We start from the raw sequence: 23,917 nt of genomic DNA, 5'->3' as shown, positions 1-23,917 counted from the left end.
TGAACCTCACAATAAATACTGGAACATCTCTTTCACTGATCACTGACTCACGGAATTCTCCCTTCTTATTTAAGGTAGGCTCACTTGTACAAACTCTATTATTTATGTCAAATAATATCACGATAAAAATTTTCTATTCATGATGAATAGAAAGTGGCAAATATTATGTATTTTGTGTATTTTTAAATAATCTCTGCGTGAATATTGTCGTGCATAATAGCTCAGTCATTACTGAATATGTAAATGAATTATATCTATTGTCATGAATAGTAGTGTATTTATTGCACTCATGAATGATTAACTATATGCTGATAGAGAACCAATGCACATATTAGGTTCAACGGCAAATGTCATTTATTTAGGATTTATATGACAATCTTTGAGAAATGATTTAAGGAAATGTATGAATGGTTTCTGAACGATTATTATCCAATGTTGTGTTGAAAGAATAAAATATTATAATTGTTAGGATGTATACAAACTCTACCATGTGAAACGCTAATACCCCCATCAAAGTAAAACGTTTATTTAAGATTATTGGTTGATTAATTTATTATGTATAACACATTGAACCTCACAATAAATACTGGAACATCTCTAGGACTGATCACTGACCCACGGAATTCTCCCTTCTAATTTAAGGATAAGAATACGTCTTGTTATCCCATAACAATATTTTATATGTTTTTATGTATTTTATTGAGACATTATTGTAGCTGTCTCTCAATAATATGCATATTTTTAACTTGACAAAAAATATTAAAATCATCCACTACAAGCGATTACTTACTCTTCAGAGTCGCTTTATATTTTGAAAGACTATTTGTCTTGATACGGAATAGTTTGACAGACAAAATACTACTTTGTGGGACGCCCTGATCGTTGTTATAATCGTCAGATAGGTTGACTTGAAATTGTCTGTCTGTAATATGTGTGATAATAACTGTGATATAAAAAGAGACAATCGACATCTCAAACCAAAATTCCATGCTTACATGTAGTATCGTATGCTTTCTCTAGATCGATGAAAATTAATTCATTCTTTATGAATACCCGTGCTCGTGCGTTTCACCGAAGTGGTAAACGTCTAAGATCTGCATCACTTCGGGCCTTCCTCCCACATGAAGCCGTGCTTTAACTGGAACAATGTTCAAAGAGGCGTTAACCCCAACTCACTCACTCACCAATGTTGGTACCAAACAGTCCTATAAATAATCATTGCTACATTAAAATGACAAGGAAAGAGTACCTTTTGAACTGAAAAGTAGTGGCGTTACATGACCTTCTTCCTTGATATAATTCTGCTTATTATTATTATAATTATTATCATCATTATTATAAGTTTTGAAATTGAGTAAGTTGTATCCATATAATATATATCATGGCCCTTTTCCTGCACCATACCATCACCAATATCACTGTCAATGTGTTTGATCTTGCACACACTGCACGTGAAGCGCAATACCATTGAAATATCTAAAAGCACATATTAGTCGTGAAAATTGCAGGTACACAATTCTCAACACAAGCTGGATGGTCATTACAAAGTATTATCTTGGCACGTCGTTGATTGTCTTGAAGCGTCAAGATGGTGGATTATTGGAATGAAAAATGTAGGAAGGTATTGTAGTGAAATTGTATGTAGCCATGCTGTAATTTCATGATTAGTGATACCGAACAACAAATGTTAAGGACAGGCCACGCGCATGTCAGCCACGCAAGACATCCAGGAGAGAAGATGCAGCATTAGTAGAGCTCGTTAGACTACGTCCATTTGACAACATTACAGTTTTAAAGGCACAGTGGCTACCAGGCAGAGCAATTTCGACAAGAACCACAAGAAAACGTCTGAAAACAGCTGGATACAGGGCGTGATGACCAATCAAACGTCCCTTGTTAACTGAGGCCAGCAAAGCTGCTCGTTTCGTATGGTCTAATCAACGTCCATTTCTTCCAATGAAAGTCTGTTTCTGTTGGTAGACGTCCGTACACGTGCCTAGGGGTAGGCGAATACAGCCATGGCTGCACACAACATTCCTGAGACCTATTTATTTAGTGGGTATCGGCAATTGTATGTGGTTCATATAATTATTAACCTGACTTGATCACTGTGCAAGGTAATCTGAACGGATTTCGATATCAGCATGCCTTTCTGGAGAAGGCAGTTGTCATCCATTTTGACAATCATGCATTGGCCACTAGACATGTCTTTATGGATGGAAATGCTAGACCTCACAGATCATTGCTGTTCTGGAATGCTTACCTCAGAATGCAATCGAGACACTACCTTGGCCTGCAAGAAACCCAGATCTTAATCCAGTAGAACATCTGAGGGACATTTAATGTCGTTAATTTGACAGAGAGACCCATCTATCCGAACGTAACTTGAACTTGATTCTGCTGTTTTGCATGAGGAATGGGCTAGAATACCCCAAAGTCAAGTGCAACGTCCGTGTCATGGAATGAAGAGGAGCCTGGGGGTAGTCGTTTGTGTGCAGGGTGGTTACACCAAGTATTCACGAGGTCCGTCTTTCTTGCATCCTTAGGATTCCGTTGACACAGACTGGTTTGAAGCAGTTCTCAATTTTTGTGCGACAATAATACTTTCCACTTTGTTTTTGGTCACTATAACGTCTTCAAAATGTCAACAATTAAGAGTAAATATCAATGTTCCAATTCAAACCCTTGTTTTCATCATGATGTATGACTCTGGTTAGCAGTACACATAATTGGATACTGTTATCTCGAACGCATTTTGCACTAGGCCGCAGTTAAATTCGTAAAGATATGGGTAGGCACGTAATTAAGTTTCACCATACAGTAGGAGGGTCATGGATATACTAGCCCAGCGGGATCAGTTTCCATACCTCTGCTTGTAAACTTCTGCGGCTTGGTGCTATTCCCCAATTTAAACAGCTGGTTTGTCCGAAATATGTCCGAATTGTTACCTTGTTTCATTTTGTCACTGTATGTACTTCTGACTTTGCACTTCGTAACGTTATGACAGTACAGACAGATTCTAAACAAGCGTGACATCTTATATACTAAGGTTAGTGTAACCCCCCTTTGGAAAAGTGCAGATACTTAAGCTGGCAGACCGATGGATTGCCGCAAAGGGCGAGTAGAAACATTGTTATTTTGCCTACATGTAGTTGTGCCACTGTCTAAGCAACAGGATTCAGTTGGAATTATATTGACTGTCCGGCTGACAAATAATCGACCTTCTGACGTAATACATATTAATGTGCACATTCCAGGAAAACTTGCAATGTTTAAGTAATGTTTGTAAGAGATGAGAACATGTGCTTCGACGACAGACTTTAGGAATTACATAACTAATGACAAGACTCACTAAATATAATTATTTATTCCGAATACAGGATATCTATCATCCCCAAACTAACTAGCATGATAACCTCAATATATAACTGAACCGTGTTGATAGCGTGTTAACAGTACTGTTTTAAAAGAGAAATGCTTTTAACTTATCCTTAATGTCGATATGTAACTGTATCTATGGTCCCCATGCTGATTTGGTTGATGCAAGTCTTCGTATCCCAATTGCGTAGATCGATGCTCATGATGTCAATCACTGGATTGTCAGGCCCAGACCACCGCCATATAGCTGAAATATTGCTGAGTGCGGCGTTAACAAAAATAACAAGCAAACAAACGTTGTCGTGGGGAATAGTTGTGTAAATACACTTTGATACAAATGCTCTTTTCTGAAATTGGAACAATCCACCCTACTTTATTGCCGCTGGTCTCAAATTATTTCTATGAATATAGAAAAAACAACTTCATTTATTGTATAAAGGATTATGTTTAAACTTCCATAAAAGATAGCTTTGAGGTTAGATCACACCAAGCTGGGCCAGGTGATCCTAAGGTTGTCAGCAAGCATTCCACAGAAGCCACCTTCAGCAGATCTCCGATACACCAGATCAAGAAGCTCAGAGAATAGTATCCACTTGGACAACACTGAAGCAAGTCAGGGAAATGAAAAAAAAAATATCAGGAGCCCAGGATTTCACGAACCAAACCTGTTTCACATCCTGGAATAGGAATGGACTCGACTGGAAGCTAAGAAGCTAAACAAATCGTACGGACTATCCAGCCTGCAGCTGCAGTATAGAGGCTGAACGTCGACTATGGTCGATATGCAAGTGGATAACGTGTAGTAGTGTGAAAACCAATTCCCAGGTTTGTAAAATATACACAAGTTTATGAAAATGTTATCTTAAGTTTGTTTGATAAGTCGATGTTACATATTGATACAGATGTTTAATTGGATGAGTACACATCAATCCTAACGGCCCACCATGGCATACTAACAGGTCAGTTAAAGGTGGTATATATTATGTTCTACCTGGTAAATGTACCACAACAGGTAGGGGTTTTATCATTGTACTTGCGGGGATTTCAACGCACGGACATGTATGGAGAAGTCGTTGTGGCAGATGACATTGCCGCTGGGTTATACGTGGATTAGTCTGAATTCATAAATATAAGCATGAATTTAGAGAGGTTTTCTTGCAAAAAACAACACATGGATATAAATATTCTGATCATGTGCTGTTGATATGCTGCCCCATGTAATAGCTCCCAGGCAAAATGTAGAGATTCTTGCATAATCACGAAATACGATACCCCGGCGTTATTAACAACGACACAACATGACGGGTTTAAGACATATTCACAAGAATGGAATGACGCATGTTGAAACTGAAAATTTTGAGCATTATGGACAGATTATTAATATGTTATTTCCTTCAGAGATTGGTTGAAATACAACATCTTTTTCATAAAACTATCTTTTTCGTCAACAGCATTTTATTATGCAACAATGCAGATATGGTTTAATTCTCACATAATCTTTATATTTTCTGTGAGTCTTTTATCAACTTTAATATAAAAACGTTATAGATCGCCAGCAACCAAAAGATTATCACCATACCAGGCACCATTATGACTTACAGTACCTCTCCTACCTGCATGGTATCTCAGTAGGATTTACACCATTGCTTTACTCGCTGGCGATAGTTTGCAAGTTTTGCCACAAATTTAAAATGACAAATATACCACGTTTGAAAGTCAGGCGTACATAAACATACTTCGATTGACGTGAAACTTCAATCTGAGTAACATTCTCATACAAAAATGAGTTCTCCATGTTGTCCCATAATCTTTCAAACTTCAGGAACTATAAACAGTTTCACTTGCCTCACTGGACCCCATTTCATCCACGTTGATAAATTATAGGAACGGTTTATCAGAACATGGTCTCAAAAGGTAACGTCCTCTACATGTGCCTGCCAAGATTCAGCACCAACAAGTTGGCCATATAATCACATGTGACTACTCTATTGTTGACAATAACATCCGTCGTTAGTTCTTCATATATGCATCTAAATATCATGGCAACTTCCTTCCAAAAGCCATTTCCTAGTTTGGCCGTTTAGAGTTATCTGCCCCTGATGACACGTGACCGCGTCAGATTTCCGAGCCGAGATCGCTTGTCGACAGACGAAATTGCCTACTTACGTTCCACGGTAGTGATTTCAAGAAAATATCAAGTATGTTCTCTTCCAAGACTGTACCTCAGTTGAAGATGTATTTAAAGGATCATGGTTAAGACTTTTACAGGGTACATTCGTCACGAAGTGGTCCATTTGTGCGAATGTGTTGCTTAACGTCTGACTACTACCACCTTTGGATTGCTGATAAGCTGAATGTTGACATTAAAAATGCTTATTGCCAGTGCCCTGAAGGGTAAGTCAACTGGTAATCTTGAACATTGAAATAGGCCCGATTAATGATGCTTAATATTAAATATTTTAACGGCCATCGAATACAATGCATATGATTAATTCTTATGATAAAGCAGAATTCCCCAGCCACTTCAGTTTCGAAAGGGACAGAACCTGTTCTAAACTCTTGAACAATGTATATATATGTCCATATGAATTTGCAGTAGACCTCTGCCAAAGTTTTTATGTTTTACTTCATGTAAATTTATACATAACACTGTTAAACACATTGAAACATTCACTCTTCATAAAAAGTAGTTACGTGTACATACATATATATCTTTAAATAATTTCAGATCTTATGGGGCTTACAGGCATATAGCTGCAACCCTGTTTGATATTGAAGCTTTCGAGAAAATGAGTTTCACTGATGGCCCATCCGTATGATCAATCGATGAAGAAGCAATGATGAGCCTGTGATGTAATTGATAAACTGAAATATTGTACTGATGACATCAATTACACAGAACATGAAACTACAGGGCAGAGTGAGAATCCTACATGGTCAGTTTGGTAACAACTTCCAATTTTAAACGTGTTTGCACCAGGGCAGATTCATTTGAAAACAAACAGTACCATTGATTGTTCAAAGTTAGTTCAATGTTTGCTCCATGACAATATTTTAACTGGTAGCATTGAATATTGCAATGTACCAACTTCTCTTGTGTGGGGTAGAAAAAAAGAAAGCAAGGGAAGAGAAATGTATAAACAGATTGAGAGTAGGAGACCTAAAGAAACTGTCAGAGCAAATTAAAGGTTTGTTGATCGATAAAGAAAATCTGTCCCTTGGTTCTTCAGTGGTTTGAACAGTTAATGCAAAGAAAATCATCATAATACATTATTGGAGATTAAATGTCCGTGGGCTTTGAAAAATGGCTGCAAAATGTAGGGGATGTTACTTGAAAGATGGTAACTGGTATCTTAAAGGTGAAAGGGATTTTTATTACCAAAATCAAGGCCAGCTATGTGTATACTGATTTCAGTCCTGTGATTTGCTCATACACACCAAGTAATGTATACATGTCATTAATGCGCCTTTTCGTGAACATTTCTTTGATTGTATGAGTAGCAAAATCAAATAAATGTATACCCCCAAAAATATTGCAGGCCTAAAAAGTAAAACATGGTGCAGATGTTTTTTTCAGCCTTGACAGATACTTCATGGTCACTGTATGAAACATTATAGTTAAATGGACATCTATTTAGCAAGAACATTGTCCACATTACACAGTAAAGCTGCTTCCTTTACACACTGACGAAAAGAATATTTTTGTAAGGAATGACACCCTGGAATAATTTGTATTCTTTTGGTCTCCCAATTGCCATACGTTTGGTAATTGAGACATCACCCCCTGCAATTCTCTTCTTGCATGGGGTGTCAGAGGCCCTGGAGTATGCCTGCCTTTGTGGTGGCCTGGTTTTCAAGGGCCTGGATGTTGCCGAGACAGGGTTGGGAAAATCCGAATTTGGTCCACGGCCACCTATTGGAATACTTATAAATCAATTGTGGTTTATACAAAGACTAAAACGTCTGTTTGAAAATATTTCGGAATGCGTGTTTCTGGGGTTTAGATCCTTGTCCGAGAAATTCATTATATTAGTCAACAACAATATTTATAATTTTCCATTTATACCTGAGGAAAACATACATTGTCACATATTCATAAACTACTCACCTACGGAGTGTTTGGAACAAATATAGGTAGGCCTCGTGATGCTTTGGTCGTCACCTCCCTCTCGACCACAGGAACTCGCCCACCTCAAACACTTCTCCGGTTGACTCTTTAACTTCAGAATAAGAATAAAAAGTACATTTTTCATGTCCTTTTATAAAAACAGTAGTGAAAGGCAGATTCGGCTCCTCTTTCCGTAACCGTCAGAAAGCGGTCAAGCATGTCAAATGTTTGACAGAGGTTTGTTTTTGACGGTTGGGCCGCGGTCATGAGGTTTTGGAAAGGGACGTCACTGTAAACGGACGTATTTATTTCGCGAAACTGGAAAATGGCTTTAAGATCATGGATGGTGTCGAAGCATATGCCAAAATAATAGGACAAATGAGAAGAGAAACCCGTTGAATGTCCTTCAGAGTCAGTGCATGATGTTGTCATTAGTAGAAAGAGGAAACCCGTTTTGTTTCAACTTTGCTGTCATCCAAAATCTAGCAGCCCTACATGAAAAGTTTGTTGGTCCTACTGACAAGGCCTCATATAATATAACCATTATAAGACGCACTACATTAACTGTTTGATCAAAGAAATTGGTTTAAGTGGCATATCAGATAATGCCACACGTGATGCCATATAAGGCCAGATCTGAAGAAATCTTCCCTAAGCACGCATCAGTACTATCTACTTCTTGCTTGACGCCAAACCCTCGAAATATATCCAAAGATTCCAATGATTCTGGATTCCAAAGATCTGTTCAAAGGAAGGTATATTGCTGGGTCCAGCTAATGTACCACCAAATCCCTGTCTCAAAGATTAATCATAATCCTTAATGCAATCAAGGAAGGGTTTTCTTTATATACACAGAAAGTATTTGAGACACTCGAAGGATTTGTTTGTACTGTTGCAAACTCAGAAAAGAACCAAGTACAGGTGTAGCAAAACATTTGATTTTTAAATCTTTGTACACCACTATGCAACACGACAAACGTCCCACAGGAAAAGTTCATTCCTTGATCTAAGGGGCATTCGTCACTTAATGTGGTGACCATAGATATAGTTACATATCTGTCTTCAGAGGTTCAGGATAATGTGTCAATAATGAAAGCAAATAGTATCTGAAGTTCACTGAGAAACCAATATGTGAAATGCTGGACCAATCATGATCCCCTACTTGCTGATCTGATTCTGTATGCATATGAATCGAAATATCTGTTCGGATTGGCAAATTTAAAAGAAGGTAATTTGGCCAAGAAGTTTGATACAGCTCATAACTAAGAACTATTTCCTTCCCACTGATGTGCCCACCTGAACTTGAAAAAAGGAGCCCAGTGAAACGGCCTGATCTGTTTCATATGTTTATCTATGTATAAAGATTCAGAGCGAAAAATCTCTCCATAAGACTGTATGACAAGAGGGATGACTTCAAAAAGTCATTTTTTTATGCCGAGCAACATTCAAGCAGCTCCTTTTGGTGTTTCCATTTAAAACTTTTGATGTATAATCGAGCATGCTCTTTCTACCAAGATTTCAAAGAGCGTCATAAGACTCTTGCGCAGGACCGCCTCCGTGTTCCAGTGGTAAAGCGTCTGACTGGAGAGCGGAATATCAGAGACTCGATGTCAAGCCGCGTCATACCAAAATACGTTAAAGGATGGTACTTGATGTTACCCTGCCTGGCGCTTGGAACTAAGGGCTGGTCTGCTAGGAATCAGTAAACCATGTCTGTGTGGCGTATTGATGTTAAACTCGAGCATGGTATCTCGGCGGGCTAGCACCATAAAAATCGGCATTCGTCAGGACTAGTACAAGCAGCCACACACACACACACACACACACACACACACACACAGCCACACACACACACACACACACACACACACACACACACACACCGCTATATGAGTGCAATGATCTTGAACGCAGCGTTAAACCCTATTTCACCTCACCTCCTCTTGCTCGTAAGTTGTTTGATCAAGGTTACAACATTCAAAGCTCAGTAAAGATTTGAAAAAAATCTTATGGCAGACATGTTGAGGACATTTCCAAATTGGACACATCGATAACAAAAATGATGTCCTATGCAATTCACTATTTTGACTTTTACCTTATGTTCCCGTCTTTTTCAGACGTACAATTGATCATGACTTACTCCTGCATGTGTTTTCCCCAGTGGTGGGGCAGGATACGCTCACCTTTCCGAGAACACCCGGTATCATAACAATTTGACAGTGATTCATAAACGTATGCTCCCGATATAGTCAGAATCGCACAATCGAGTCTACTTTTAGCAGAGCTTTCTTATGAATCTGGAAAGGGTTTAGCCGTTTTTATTTTAATAGGGCTCCACTCATTGACATTACATCAGTACTTGAATGCTGGATGCCTGCCACTATGCAGATAACTTTCAAATCATGTGTTGAAAGCAATCTTGTCGAAAAGATCTGAAACCTATAATGTCAATTCTTTCCATTAAAAGGGAAGTCGAAACACTGCATCAAGAAACGTATCCTTGGAAGAGAATAACAGATGATTCGAGAGAGTTCCCTGGAAACAAAATGAAGTTTGACGACATTCTGGAGACACTGGGCGATTTTGGTCCATCCCAGAGACGTCTGTACATTCTCCTTAGCCTCCCCGCCATCCAGAATGCTGTCATCGGTATGGTCATCTTTGTGTTCCTCTTTGCTGTGCCAGAACATAGGTAAGTCCTGCAGATTAAGTTTCTTTTTCTATTAAACCATTATGATGACGTTACGCTATGGTTCTTGCAGTTGATTCTGGGCCAGTAATTCGCTGGCAATTCTGAACGTTCATCTTAAACAAGTAAGAGTGACGCAACTATATGTCATGCAAAACTATGGAGAAATTAAATATCAATCATAACATGCTGCTCGGGGCTGTGTTGAACCCAACTCGCTCATTCTCATTCTCAACAAAACATTTCAAATATTATTTCTTCGTAACCAAATTACATCACAGGTGTCATAAGGTCTGTGAACAGGCTGTGCCATCATTGCAGGTTACTTTACCTCTTTAGGGTTTATCTAAATTGCCACTTCAAACATGTCCTCCCTGTATTAGCAAGATGTCAACAGTTGTTTTTTCTTGCATTACAGATGTGCAATACCCGGATTGAAAAATGATACCTTCCAGATTCAAAACGAGGCTCATGCTGATCTCATCAACAGGACAATACCGTTTGTTAATGATAACCATGGCGACCTAACTCAATCATCGTGCGATATATATTCGATGTCTGATAATGCATCATCCCACAATTTGAGTACCATCACTGAACCATGTCATAAGTGGAAATATGATAAAAGCGTTTATCAGTCAACTGTTACCCAAACAGTAAGTAATTGATAATGATACAGTTATTAACATAAGAAAGGCAGGGAGCATTGGTTATGTGTGACTTCTTAGAACTATAGGTTTAAACGATTGTAAACTCTAGAGAATATTCAGTCTCGATTATCTGCCGGAATATATTCCTTAGGGCCTTTAGAGGCAACATAGTGATTCTGTAATTCTGTGATCGCGAAAAGGGTAACCGTGTCATTTTCTACCCTTAGTACCCACCACTCACACAATTTTCATAAATAAAAGTATGTCTTCATTTTTTTCTCGCAACCAACAATAATCCTGCCATACGACGGCGGCAGCATGTTAAAAACCGGTTTTGGACCAGATAATCCAGTGTTCAATAACATCAGCAATGAATAATTACCAAAAATGACCACCCGATCCACTTCAAAAAGTTCTAATGAGTAAGGAGGTGTGAAAACTGCATGTAAAGGTCACAGTACGGGATAGCATGTTGACACTTAGAACATTACTCTAGTACCCCATTAGGTTTCTGGAATGACTTGACAAGGCCTTTGATTGTGAAACCTTGATTGACAAGTATAGCTGTAAAGTAAAATTTGTCATTCTATGAAATTTGACTAATATGTACATGCACATAAGTACCTTAGCAGCAGTGAAATGTAGACGCCATAAGCTGGATCCTTTGTAAACTAACGTTTAGTCTCTGAAAAAATATTGAACCGCAAAAGAAACGTCACCCCAAGTAACATTGCATGAAAAGTTGTCATTTAATATCTGGGTAATTTTATTCAAAGTTTCTAAAATTTAACATTACCTTGTCCGGAATACACGCCATACCTCAATTGGCACGTCGCCGCAACCAGGAGTATCATCATGATAACGCCCGTGCCCACACTGCGAGAGCACCAAAAGACTTCCTCTAGCAGAATGGCATCACAACCATGCAGTGGCCTGCCCTCAGTCCCGATTTAAATCCCATTGAGCACCTATGGGACGCGATTCAAAGACGGCTCAATGACGTCCGACCAAGGCCGACAACTCCAGCTGAACTGCGCCAAGCGTTCCTCATAGTGTGGGCTCAAGTGCCTATGGCCTTCATCAACCGCCTCATCCATTCCATGTATCGACGTTGCACGGCAGTCATCAATGCACACGGCGGGCACACAAGATACTGACTTGTGATGCCATTTGCTCAGAGACTAGTGTTGTGTTTCACTTTAAGAACATTTGACACATTAATTTCAACTTTGATGATCAGTCTTGCCAAGTTTCATCTTTTTAATATATCTCAAAGTACGTTTCTTTTGCGGTTCAGTATATAATTCTGACAGAAACAAATAACTCTAAAAATTGAAAAGGAGTCCCAGTGAGTTGGGAGATTCAGAGACTAATAACATCTGAATTGGCGCTACATGTGATGGGGTCATTATCAATTAAAAATCACATTCTACAAAAATAACATAAAGGTTTAAATGACAGGCATATATGCAAATGTAAGAAGAGAATCCTGACCACTGGTGAAGATGTCAAAGCAGTTTGATACGTTTACTCTGTTACCCGACCCCTGAAGTGAGTTAGTTTTCTTGCTGATGTTAGCAGACCCTAACATGAGGAAAATCCAGAAAATCCAGGCCTTTAGCATTACAGAAAGAGCGGCTTAGGAGAGAATATAATCTCATTAAAATCAGACCTTAGTTCTCGCTATGCTGAACAAAGATCTATGGACATCCCATTAAGGGTCACGTCAGAACGACCTTTCATCCAACCAATCGACGCTTACCAGATCATGAAAGTGACAGTCGGAATGTGTTTTCTAATCATGCAACCACGAAATATTAAACACGGGGTATTCCGAACGACGGTTACGGGTTTTATGATTATATCCATACAATCTAGGCCATCTATAAGCCATTCCAAAATATTCTTCTTATCGGTTTTATTTTTTTTATTAAGAATACGTCAAAATATGTTTCGAAGCGTAGTCACCAGTTTGAAACTAGTGTCGTAAAGCTCGAGAAAGCTGCCTTCTGATTGGCTGATGTCGATTTCTTGTCAGTCATTTCATTGGTCGGTCAAAATTCGCCAAAGGTCGTTGTGACGTGACCCGTAATGGCATGTCCTCAGATAGGTAGCGTAAACTAAGATATGATTTTAATGAGATTGGGAGAGAATATAATATGGTTCAAGGACTGTGAGACAGCCTGGAGCTGATGGTACGGCGTTTATTGCTCGACAGAAAGGGAAAATCAAAATCATCATTCTTGTCTTACACCTTAGCCAAATATAATGCCTATACATAGATCAAGATATGACACTTAATATGTTTCCTCAGCTATGTATTTGATTTCTAACCCTGGTTCTATAGATCCAAATCTAAAATGAGCCGCCCATCAAAGTTGATGCCTAGGAAATAAAAGACTTTATTTCTTGAAGCAGAGACTGAAAACATGTCAATTAAACAAACTGAAAGCGCTAAATATGATACGTATATTCAACAAGAATCGACTCAAATGGGGATCGGGTGGTTATACTGACATTACACTGCGCCATCATACCATGACGGTGTGTTCGCCATGATACAGCGGAAATAATGTTGAATGGGAAGAAGAACAACAAACAAACCAAAAATTTTGCTTTTGAGGCCAAGTGTGTATATGTATAACATTGAACCGTAATACTCACCTTCTCAGATGGACCTTGTGTGTGACCGGAAGCTGTACGTAAGTCACGCCAAGATGATGGCCATGGTAGGGCAACTGGTTGGAGTTCTTATTGGAGGCCCCATGTCCGACATGTAAGTACTCGGTCCGCCATAATTTAACCGTCTTATCTTTAAGTATGATTTGAACAACTATGTGAAGCCGTCGTGTACAAGCATACTACTCAGCCTTTGCTTAGGATCATCAATTGTATAGGTAATAGGTCAAATTGTGTGCATCTGTTGACATAACAAAAGACAATATTGTGTATATGTCATGTCTAATGAACAAACGTTCGTTGTCCTCTGACCAAATCACGAACAATAATTCATTGTCCAAAAAACGAAAAACTCCCAGTCGCACGTATGCGATCCACGTGATGCGACCAAAGTTGTCTGATACTCCCATAAGTGTCAGGACGGTTGCCATTGGGAGATTGTTCCACTCTTCAGTACCAGTCGGCGAGTTGAGTTGCAGGGAGGAACGAGCGTCGTGAGAGGGCGATCTCGCCAGGCTGGCCACGCCATCGGTTCGTCCAGCTCTACTCATACCATCCTATCTCAAATTATGAGTCCCCTCCACAGCGGTCATGTTGGGCTACGTTGGAATCCTGAAGTCATTCTCCTTCGGCACAACGATCTGTGAAATCTAGAGAGTATCTCTCAATTCATCAGTGAAACGTACTGAAGGTCAGTCCTGGTAGGACGATCTTTAGCCCATTCCAAAGGTGCCTGCCCGTGATGACGGGTCAGTGGGATGCAAATGCATGGCCGGTCATGAAGGTGTTTGGGACATCAGACTCACTGAGATAATTATGCTCTGTCTGAGTAGAAACGTTAACGCCACTCCGCAGGTCATTTCTGAGTATGGTGACGCCATGCCGCTATTTGGTGGACACGCGTGCCTGTCGCTGTGTAGCTGATCCATATGTCTAATGTCGATTCCAAGCCCTTCTGATCACATTTTGGCTGACGCCAAAGACGTTTGCAATTTTACATGGTGGTGACCTAGTTTCAAGCACGCCTATGCATCTGCCTAATTCGTCGGTCGTCAAACGACGTCTTAGACGTTGAGAGGACATAAGTGCATTCAGTTGCAATCCTCAGTGGCATGTGTCATTGTGCTCTCTGGTAAGAAATGGGGGTAATGAGTTTTAAAGTGTTCCTGACAATAAGACGTTTGACATGTGTTCAGATCTTTGCTCTTTTTTAAAGCCACAAAACTAACATGTGAATGCAAAGATCTTTCTCAGCGATACAGTTGAAATGACATATACATTCACTTACGCAGTCAATAACTGTGTTTCATCACGATCCTGTTGAACCTATTGAGGACCAATACTGCGATAAAAGCTCTTTGAGAAACGTTTTCGATGATAACATCAATAACAAATTGAGAGATCTAAAAAGAAGAAAACAAACATCAAACATTTACTAAATATTAATATATGTTACAACGTTTAGCGGTACATCTTTTCTATTTCTGATACTAAATTTAGAAGCTTTAGTTGGTTTCAACTTCTTTGTTCTTCAAATGAGACGTTTCAGTACGTCGAAATAACAAGAGCCACTCTCATGTTCTCGTACAGTTACTGGATAATAGGTTGACACATGTACATGTATGTGATCGCAGGTCAAAACTCAGAGGTAAATATAGATCAATACAGGACGTTGCATGGTCGTATTTTACAATGGTCAGAATTGTGCTCTGATGTAAACGAAAAAAGTCGCTCTCTGTCATGAGAGCTAGCGAGGTGAGACAATCTTGTGGGCAATCAATCTTGCCGTTTGACAGCACGTGGAAAGTCTTACTTGTTTCATCCGTGTGTTTCTGTTCATATGTAGTTATGATACATTTTTTCAAAGTGCAATGCCACTGTTGGGTCATTACTACAGTCCGTTTGACTCCAAATGAGAACGATGAATTACAAAATAACTCGAAATCCAGAAAAGTGTATGAAACATCAATACGGTACTTGACCATGAATACCCTGTACCCAACAAAATCTATCTATGGCATGAGCGAGTCAGATTGCGACTGAAATTATCATGAGACGGCCCCTCTAACGCTCTGTCATTTCCCCTACCACAGAACGTGCAGACCGTGCTTGTGCTGTTCCTTCCACGGTTTGTCCCCCCTACGTGTCATGTACACATTTCTATACAAAATTACATGATAGTTTCTTAAAGAACTTCATGCGTCATGGGTCTTAAATTAAACAAAATTCAGATTTTGTTGGGTACAGGGTATTCATGGTCAAGTACCGTATTGATGTTTCATACACTTTTCTGGATTTCGAGTTATTTTGCAATTCATCGTTCTCATTTGGAGTCAAACGGACTGTAGCTCATCTTGTCGCGAACACCTGGTATCATCACCATTAGATAGTTACTACTATGTTGTTACAGTTGTTACCAGTAACGTTATAATACCTACTGATTGAAAATCCCTGAACCATAAATTGAGATGATAGTTCCAATTGTGTGACTAAATGAGGTCTTTTAGTACATCAACTTCTTCCTTCCTATTATCTTACACATACCCTTTGTGTGCCATAACAGTTATTTAATCTACAAATAGGCACCAACTATATCTTTGTAAAGACTGCTTATGTTGCCTTTCGTGTTGCAGGTTCGGACGGCGGAGAGTAATCCTGACCAGCACATTTGTCGCAGTTCTTCTGAGCATCTGTCTCGCCTTGATTACTAACTACTACCTGATCATCACAGTAATTTTAGTCATAGCAGCAACCAACAACGTGCAGTACCTCTCGTGTTTCGTGTTCAGTACGTTCATATTGTTTACTTCGATTAAGATGTTTCCATGTTCAATTGAGAAACCTAATTTGGGACCTAGTAAAATAGTTTCAATTTTTATTTACGACGACTGGATCGGATGGGACTGGGAATCAATGACTTGGTTGATTGTTTCTCATCTTTCCTCGAGGGCGTTGCATGCTGCTCACAATATCAATAACTGGTGTGAACGGTCCAGACTCGATTATGTTCGGGCTGCCTTTATATTGTTGCTGGAATGTAACTGATAGTGGCGTAACACATCACCCTAACGAACACCTGATAAATATAAGGAAGATAATTTATGGATGTCAACTTCTTTATTATGATGAACACAACGTTTTGGAGTATATACTTACTCCTTAAGTGTACACTTAACTTAGCACTGATTGAAAGTAGGCAATGGGCAAATGTGACTGTCCTGTTTCTGTTTGAAATACATGAGTATGAGGAAGCGTAGTGACTGCATAAGAAGGTTTAATTCAACACTGTATCCTTAATCCTGTAAAAAATTATTTTCTTCTCACAAATATTAGTCAATAGAAATGGGCTTTGTCACTTATATTTACTAACTTGATTATATAGGAAAACAGTGAGCACATATTAAATGTAGCTTATATGGAGCACTGCCAACCTCGTTCTTACCTTAACGGTAGCAAAAACATTATCTCCACGTGTAACGTCCATGGTCAATTATCTAACATTTGGAACATGCGTTAACATGTAAAACAAATTGATTCTGTGAAATCTCGTGCATGTTCAGTCTCAAGTTGCAATCACAATTTTAGCAGAACATCTGATTCAGCACAAATGAATCGAGGCCAGGTCTCTCACAGAACAACCCAGTCTTGCATTTCTGTCCCCATTATTGAAATTTCGCTGTGAATATTTATTATGTTGGCCCAGTCGTCGTAGGTGCTACATTTCGCATTCCCTTGGACACAAGAAAAGTGATCGTAGTTCGAATCACGTTTCGTCCCGTCTACATTGTTTGTTGTTTAACGCCGCACTAAGAAATATTCCATGGCCAGCTATATCACGGCGATCTGTAAATAATCGAGTCTGGATCAGACAATCCAGTGATTGACAATATGCCCACCGATCCACGTAATTGGGATACGATGACATGCATCAACCAAGTCAGCGAGCCTGACCCCCCTATCCCGTCAATCGCCTCTTACGACAAACATTGTCGCCTTTTACGGCAGTTACTGGCAATCCATTTTATGCCATACATGTTCAGGATGATAGTATAATTTCTCTTCCGGTTCAATGGCATGATGTTTATGTATTTTGGTTTATCGTTCAATGCCGCACGCGGCAATATTCCAGCTGTATGACGACGGTCTGAAAATAATGGATTCGGACCAGACTATTTAGTTACTGACATCGTGTTTATTGATCAACAACCATGACCACCCGATGCCGTTAGTCGCCGCTTACGACAATATGTTAATGATCAAGAGTTACCAAAGATGATAATAACAAAAACATGTTAGTTTGGAGATTGGTGTTCAGTCATTAATTTGTGAATGTACATGAAAATGTTTTTCACCAGGTATGGAATGTGTCGGTCCCTCCAAACGAATGCTGGTAGGAGTGGCTATGAATCTCTTCTGGAGTGTAGGGAACATCATTGTTGCTCTGACGGTCTACCTGATGCGTGACTGGAAAACAAGACAACTTGTGATTAGCATTCCTGGAGTTCTTTTTGCCTATCTGTAGTGAGTATTCTTACTTATGTGCAGTATACTAAATGATACATATAACTTTTTGAATGTTGCAGATATGAGCTAATTAAATTACAAAAAGGCATTGTGTATTGATGACGTATTATTTCTGTCATGTTTTTCGTTTATAAAGACCTAACTTCAATCCATGTTTACCGAAAAAAGCGATTATGCTTGTCCTAAGAGGCGACTAACGGTTGGATTGGTTGGTTGGTTTGTTGTTTAACGCCGCACTCAGCAATACTCCAGCTATATGACGGCGGTCTGTAAATAATCGAGTCTGGACCAGACAATCCAGTGATTAATATCATGTGCATCGATCCACGCAATTGGGATCGATGACATGCATCAAACAAGTCAGCGATCCCGTTAGTCGCCTTTTACGACAAGCATAGTCGCCTTTTACGGCAAGCATGGGTTGCCGAAGATCTATTCTACCCCGGATCTTCACGGGTCTGCGACTAACGGGATCGGGTGGTCAGGCTCGCTGTTTTGATTGATGCATGTCATCCTATCCCAATTGCGTGGATAGAGCTGGAATTTTGCTGAGTGCGGCGTTAATCAACAAACAAACAACCATGGTAGTACCTGGTTCCAAATTCACTGTTTCAAAGTTGTGTGTCTAATAAGTAGGATTATTTTCTAGTTTCCTGCCCGATTCCCCAAGGTGGCAGTATAGAAGAGGGAAGACTGCAGAAGCAAACACAACTGTGATGAAACTGGCAAAGGGAAACAACGTTAGCCTCACTCAAGACATGCTTGATGATGTCACATGTACTCTCGATACGCGGCAGGAACAGTTCTGGGAATTACTGAAGTCACCTGTCATGTTGAAGAGGACGTTGATTGTATTATACACCTGGTAAGTGTCATAGGTCAATAGATATCACTGCATTGAAGATATGGGACCGATTTCAAAAGATATATGGGGTAGCATGCAGGACGCCGAGGAACTAAGTTCCCATGATCCTCAGCGCGGTGGCATAGCGTTGGTTACTGGTGGACTATAGCCCGTGTTTAAAAACTGAATACATGGTATTGTGAAGCTCAAATATCTTTCATAAATTGTTTGTAAATATAACTTTGCATAAATTACTAAATTGTGAATACATTAACTTGGTCTCGTCGCTTTCTTGCTGAAATAGTGCCGATGCGACGTTTAATTTTAACTCACTCACTCACTCAAAAGATATATTTAAAACATGCAGCACAGGTATTTTTACAAGTGTCAATAAAGCTATTATGTGATTTAAGATATAAAGATGCCAAACTTCGTTCATACAACTATTATTTCTTCTGATAAAATTAATGTCCTCCTTGGATTGAACCCAAAGTGTTAGCGACTATGAGGAAACTCACAATCACTACTGCAACTGTCCTCAGTACACGCTCCTAAATGCCTCCAAGACAGTTTATTGAAATTGATCTTCGTGCCCGAAATATAATTTTACATTTGTCGTCCTTATCAATATTGTTGGTTATATACTGAACCGTAAAAGAAACATCACCATGGATAGATATATGAGAATTTGTATTTGTCCAAACACTGTAAACATACTTTGAGACATATTAAAATGATGAAACTTGGAAAAATTGATCATCAAGGTTGAAATTGATGTATCAAATGTTCTTAAGGTGAAACACAACACTAGTCTCTGAGAAAATGGCATCTCAAGTCAGTATCTCGTGTGTCCGCCATGTGCATTGATGACTGCCGTGCAACGTCGATACACGGAATGGATGAGGCGGTTGATGAAGGCCATAGGCACTTGAGCCCACACTCTGAGGAACGCCTGACGCAGTTCAGCTGCAGTTGTCGGCCTTGGTCAGACGTCATTCAGCCGTCTTTGAATCGCGTCCCACAGGTGCTCAATGGGATATTAATCGGGACTGAGGGTAGGCTACTGCTTGGTTCTGATGCCACTCTGCTGGAAGAAGTCTCTTGTTGCTCTCGCAGTGTGGACACGGGCGTTATCATGTTGAAACTCGTGGTTGCGGCGCCGTGCCAACTGAGGTATGACGTGTGGTCTCAAGACTTGATCAATGTACCGAACTGCTGTGACACCATTGTGTTTCCCTGGACCGATGTGCAAGCCTAATTCCACCCCACACCATGATGCTCGGACCACCCCACGAGTCCCTCTCAGGAACACAAGCATCCGAATAACGTTCCCAACGTCGTCGCCAGACTCTCTCTCTCTCTCTCTGCCATCTGCTGTTGAGATGCAGTAACGGCTCTCGTCTGAGAAGAGGACTCTTCTCCACTGATGGTGGCGCCAATGCTGGTGCTGTGTTGCCCACTGAAGACCGCCCGGCGATGACGTGGTGTCAGAATGGGTCCTCGGTGTGACCTGTGACAGTGGAGAGGTCTGCTCGTCAATCGTCGACGCACGGTGTCCGCACTAATGTGTCTCTGGTGTGTCCCCATGGTCTGTCGAGCAGTTTCCGCAGCAGTAACAACGCGATCTTGAAGGCGCTGTCGCACAATCTAACGATCAAATCGTCCAAGGGCTTGGTGTCGCTGATGCCTTGTCAATCTTGGTTTGTGGTAGCAATATTCAATGACGAATGAATGTTATCGGATCTGGGTAGATTTTTATAGGGCAAGAAATGGTGGAACTCACGCTCATCGGGTTACCCTGGCCGTTGCCGTGGTTCGTTTGGGCGATCAGTTTTATTGTCATCTGCTTTGTTTTTTTTATCATCAAATTTCATTTTTCCGGACAGCAAGGTAATGTTAAATTTACCCAGATATTTAAATGAAAATTTGTCATGCAATGTTACGTAAGGTGACGTTTTTTTGCGGTTCAGTATACACATACATATATATATATATTGTACTTTTGGTTTCTATTTGAAGGCTTGCAATTGGTATGGGGTTCTTTGGTCTCAGCATGAACGTCACAAACCTCTCGGGAAACGTCTACCTCAACTTCTTACTGTTTGCTCTGGTCGAGGCATGTGCATATGTCATATGTCTTCTCCTGATGGACCGCATTGGGCGAAAGAAAATGTTGTGCACCGCTATGCTGATGGCAGGATTGGCATGTTCTCTGTCGTTTGTTCCGTTCTTTGTCACAGAAAAACGTGAGTTATCAGAAAGTAAAAATACAATGTCAGAATATGCATCTATTCCCCAAATGGAGGAAAAAGTATATGTATCTATGTCATCACCAATGTGTTATTCTATTGCACTATTTCTTCCCGTAGCTAACAAGTGGGTCATCAACATTCTTGCGTGTCTGGGTAATACTTGTGTATCAGCCGGATTTGCCTCCGTTTATGTCTTCACTGCAGAGCTGCTGCCGACAACTTCACGAAACTTTGGCATGGGACTTTGTTCTGTGTTTTGTAGAGTTGGCAGTATATCTTCACCATACATAAATGATCTGGTTAGTAGTGCAATATGTCAACCATCTGTTCTAGCCCTACGTCAGGGATAGTCTTATTGAGGATATGCATATCTATTATGATTAATCATTATCTTCATTATGGGACTTTTTAAATTCTTGAACGTTATAAATTTATCATTGTGTTGCCTACTGTTGAAAACTTGTTGATCGTTGTCTTCTTTGATTGAATTAAATAGCTAAGATGTGTTCTATCTAATGTCAGATCCTTAGTTTGCAAGCATTATTATTAATTACTTCGATCATTTCAGACAATGCACATAACAGGTAGATACAGCCAGATTCTACCCATGTTGGTTTTCGGGGGTGTTGCTTTCCTTGCTGGACTTCTGGTTCTGCTTCTGCCAGAAACACTGAACAAAAAGCTTCCAGAAACAATCAAGGATGCCGAGAAACTCGGAACGTTGGTACAATTTCGATATTTTTATGCAAAAATTCATACCAATGTGTCATGTTTTGGAAACGTATTTTTTAAAAATGAAAACCAAGCAGTATGTTTATTGCTTGGTCATCACTGGACGAGGAAGAAAATGAAACTTCCAATATCTGATTATCTTTGGCTATTATTGGCTTCAATTCAGGCAGTCTTAGGATAAGATATGCGATTGATTAGCATATGTGCATGCAGTTTATCAGGAGACCTAGGTTACACACATGAAGTCTTCAGTTCAATATTGATGTCTTTATCTGATGGTGGAACAGGTCTGATCATATCACTAAGATTTCATTGTAATATCCTTTTGAAGAATTTGACTACACAGCTTTTATGGATGGTCTTCCGAGTCCAGAGATAGCTCTGTGCTGTTTGTGTGTATAGGGTAGAAAAAAAGCTTCGCCATGAATTTGCATTCCCTTTCGTACTTTTGTAACTGCTAATTAAACCAATTCTTGAATCGTATAATTGTATATATAATTGCGTGCTGGATATTGTCTTGCTCCAATTTTAATGTTAACATTAAATGATTATATTTTTTAATTTGTTTAAATAATGATCCATTATTAAACCATAAGAACGTGTGTGGTACATCTTCAGTACAACATATTACAAGTGTACTTCAATTCTTCATTGGCGAAGACATGAGATTGTGGTTATATACTATCAAAATTTGATAGTGATAAACAAATACATGCTCATGATATCGTCAGAATCGTAAAATCGACTCTGCTGTTAGCAGAGATATCAAATGTACCACTGAATATCAAAACATACTTGGTCTTACGTCTGAGTAAATCTCATGACTATTGTTTATCCAACAGGAATGTAACTGCTGAAAACAGACCTACTCCAGCACAAGACCTGCGTCTCCTTGAAAGGGAATGTGACAACAATACAACTGCAAGAGCTTGACTTCAGGATCGAGGGCATCCATCTATTTGCGGAAGCAATGTTGGTTAAATGCAGGATAAAGTACTTGGCTTTTGTGGAATGTTCCGATGAATTTTGCTTCGTGTAGAAAAAGTCAAACTGTGTTTTGTAATCGCTTATAGACCTGCCAAATACTTTCCTTTAGTCTTAAAAATATTGATATGAATCATCCATGTTGTACAATATCTATTAAACATATTTTGTAAAGAAACAGAACTGCGTCATCAGCATACAACAGTACAAACATAGTTATACACCTTCACAAAAGTCATTAGTGAGTTATGATTCAAGGTCATTTGAGGTCCATGCAAACAAAAGATTGACTGGTAGTCTTTAAATTGAAACATGGTTAAATATGGAAGCATTTGCCAGATATATTATTTGTAATAACTTTTGCCAAAGACCAGACCACCAGAGTCTATCGAAAACGTTTTCAAAATCCATTATTTCAAGCTTTATTTTATATAAGCTATAAAAGGTACATATTAGGTCGATCGTACTTATCCTTTTGTAACTCCTGCTTCCTGTTTCAATAAAATTGTATAAGCGTTTAGTTACAACAGAAGTTAAGTTGATTGGTCTGTAAATTTAGATCCCCTGTATTATGTTAACCATTGTTCAGGTATCAAGAACGCCTTTGGAAAGTTTAACATTCATATTCATTCATATTCATGAACATATAATTGGTGGTTGAAAACTTCCGTTGTTATGAAGTCTCAGAGCTTTGTTATTTTTTAGGTTGGTCCAATATTTGTTACTTGTCATCACATTGTTTAGTGATCTGCTTTCTCCCGCTTTAAGAGCATTAAAATGATCAAACCCAAAGTCATCATCTGCCGATTATTAGCTTTTGCGTTTGGATAAAATAAATAATGATTCAGTCTGTTTTTTTGTTTTTTACTCTTTGGGGTCCAGGATGGCAAATGGGCCATGCTGGTGGATTAACTTATATTTAGTTTATTGTCTGCTTGAGCATTCCGTTCAAGTATCCTCAGAGCTGCCAGTTGGATATCCACGGGCTTAAAGCATTTTCTTTGTGATAGTCCGTGGTGGGTGGGGAGATGGTATGGTGAACCATTTACAACTTCAAAATGGCACAATCCTAAAACA

The 23,917-nt window shown here is 39.4% G+C and overlaps 1 protein-coding gene across 1 annotated transcript in view; it reads left to right on the top strand.

The window, feature by feature from the left end:
- Positions 1 to 23,689, top strand: part of LOC124149139 (organic cation transporter protein-like) — a 29,453-nt gene extending 5,764 nt beyond the window's left edge. The window contains exons 2-11 of the mRNA XM_046520513.2: positions 9,954 to 10,178; positions 10,594 to 10,831; positions 13,498 to 13,601; positions 16,138 to 16,292; positions 17,860 to 18,025; positions 18,678 to 18,893; positions 20,892 to 21,118; positions 21,242 to 21,423; positions 21,693 to 21,844; positions 22,699 to 23,689. Of these exons, the coding sequence (XP_046376469.2) occupies positions 10,033 to 10,178; positions 10,594 to 10,831; positions 13,498 to 13,601; positions 16,138 to 16,292; positions 17,860 to 18,025; positions 18,678 to 18,893; positions 20,892 to 21,118; positions 21,242 to 21,423; positions 21,693 to 21,844; positions 22,699 to 22,789 (1,677 nt within the window). The 5' untranslated portion in view covers positions 9,954 to 10,032 and the 3' untranslated portion in view covers positions 22,790 to 23,689. The remainder of the gene's footprint in view (positions 1 to 9,953; positions 10,179 to 10,593; positions 10,832 to 13,497; positions 13,602 to 16,137; positions 16,293 to 17,859; positions 18,026 to 18,677; positions 18,894 to 20,891; positions 21,119 to 21,241; positions 21,424 to 21,692; positions 21,845 to 22,698) is intronic.
- Positions 23,690 to 23,917: the final 228 nt, after the last annotated feature.

This window comes from Haliotis rufescens, unplaced genomic scaffold, assembly GCF_023055435.1.
Source record: "Haliotis rufescens isolate VD_foot unplaced genomic scaffold, xgHalRufe1.0.p SCAF_32, whole genome shotgun sequence".
In the NCBI taxonomy this organism is placed as follows: domain Eukaryota; kingdom Metazoa; phylum Mollusca; class Gastropoda; order Lepetellida; family Haliotidae; genus Haliotis; species Haliotis rufescens.
Note: the sequence above shows the minus strand (reverse complement) of the source record. Positions and strands in the feature narration are given on the sequence as shown.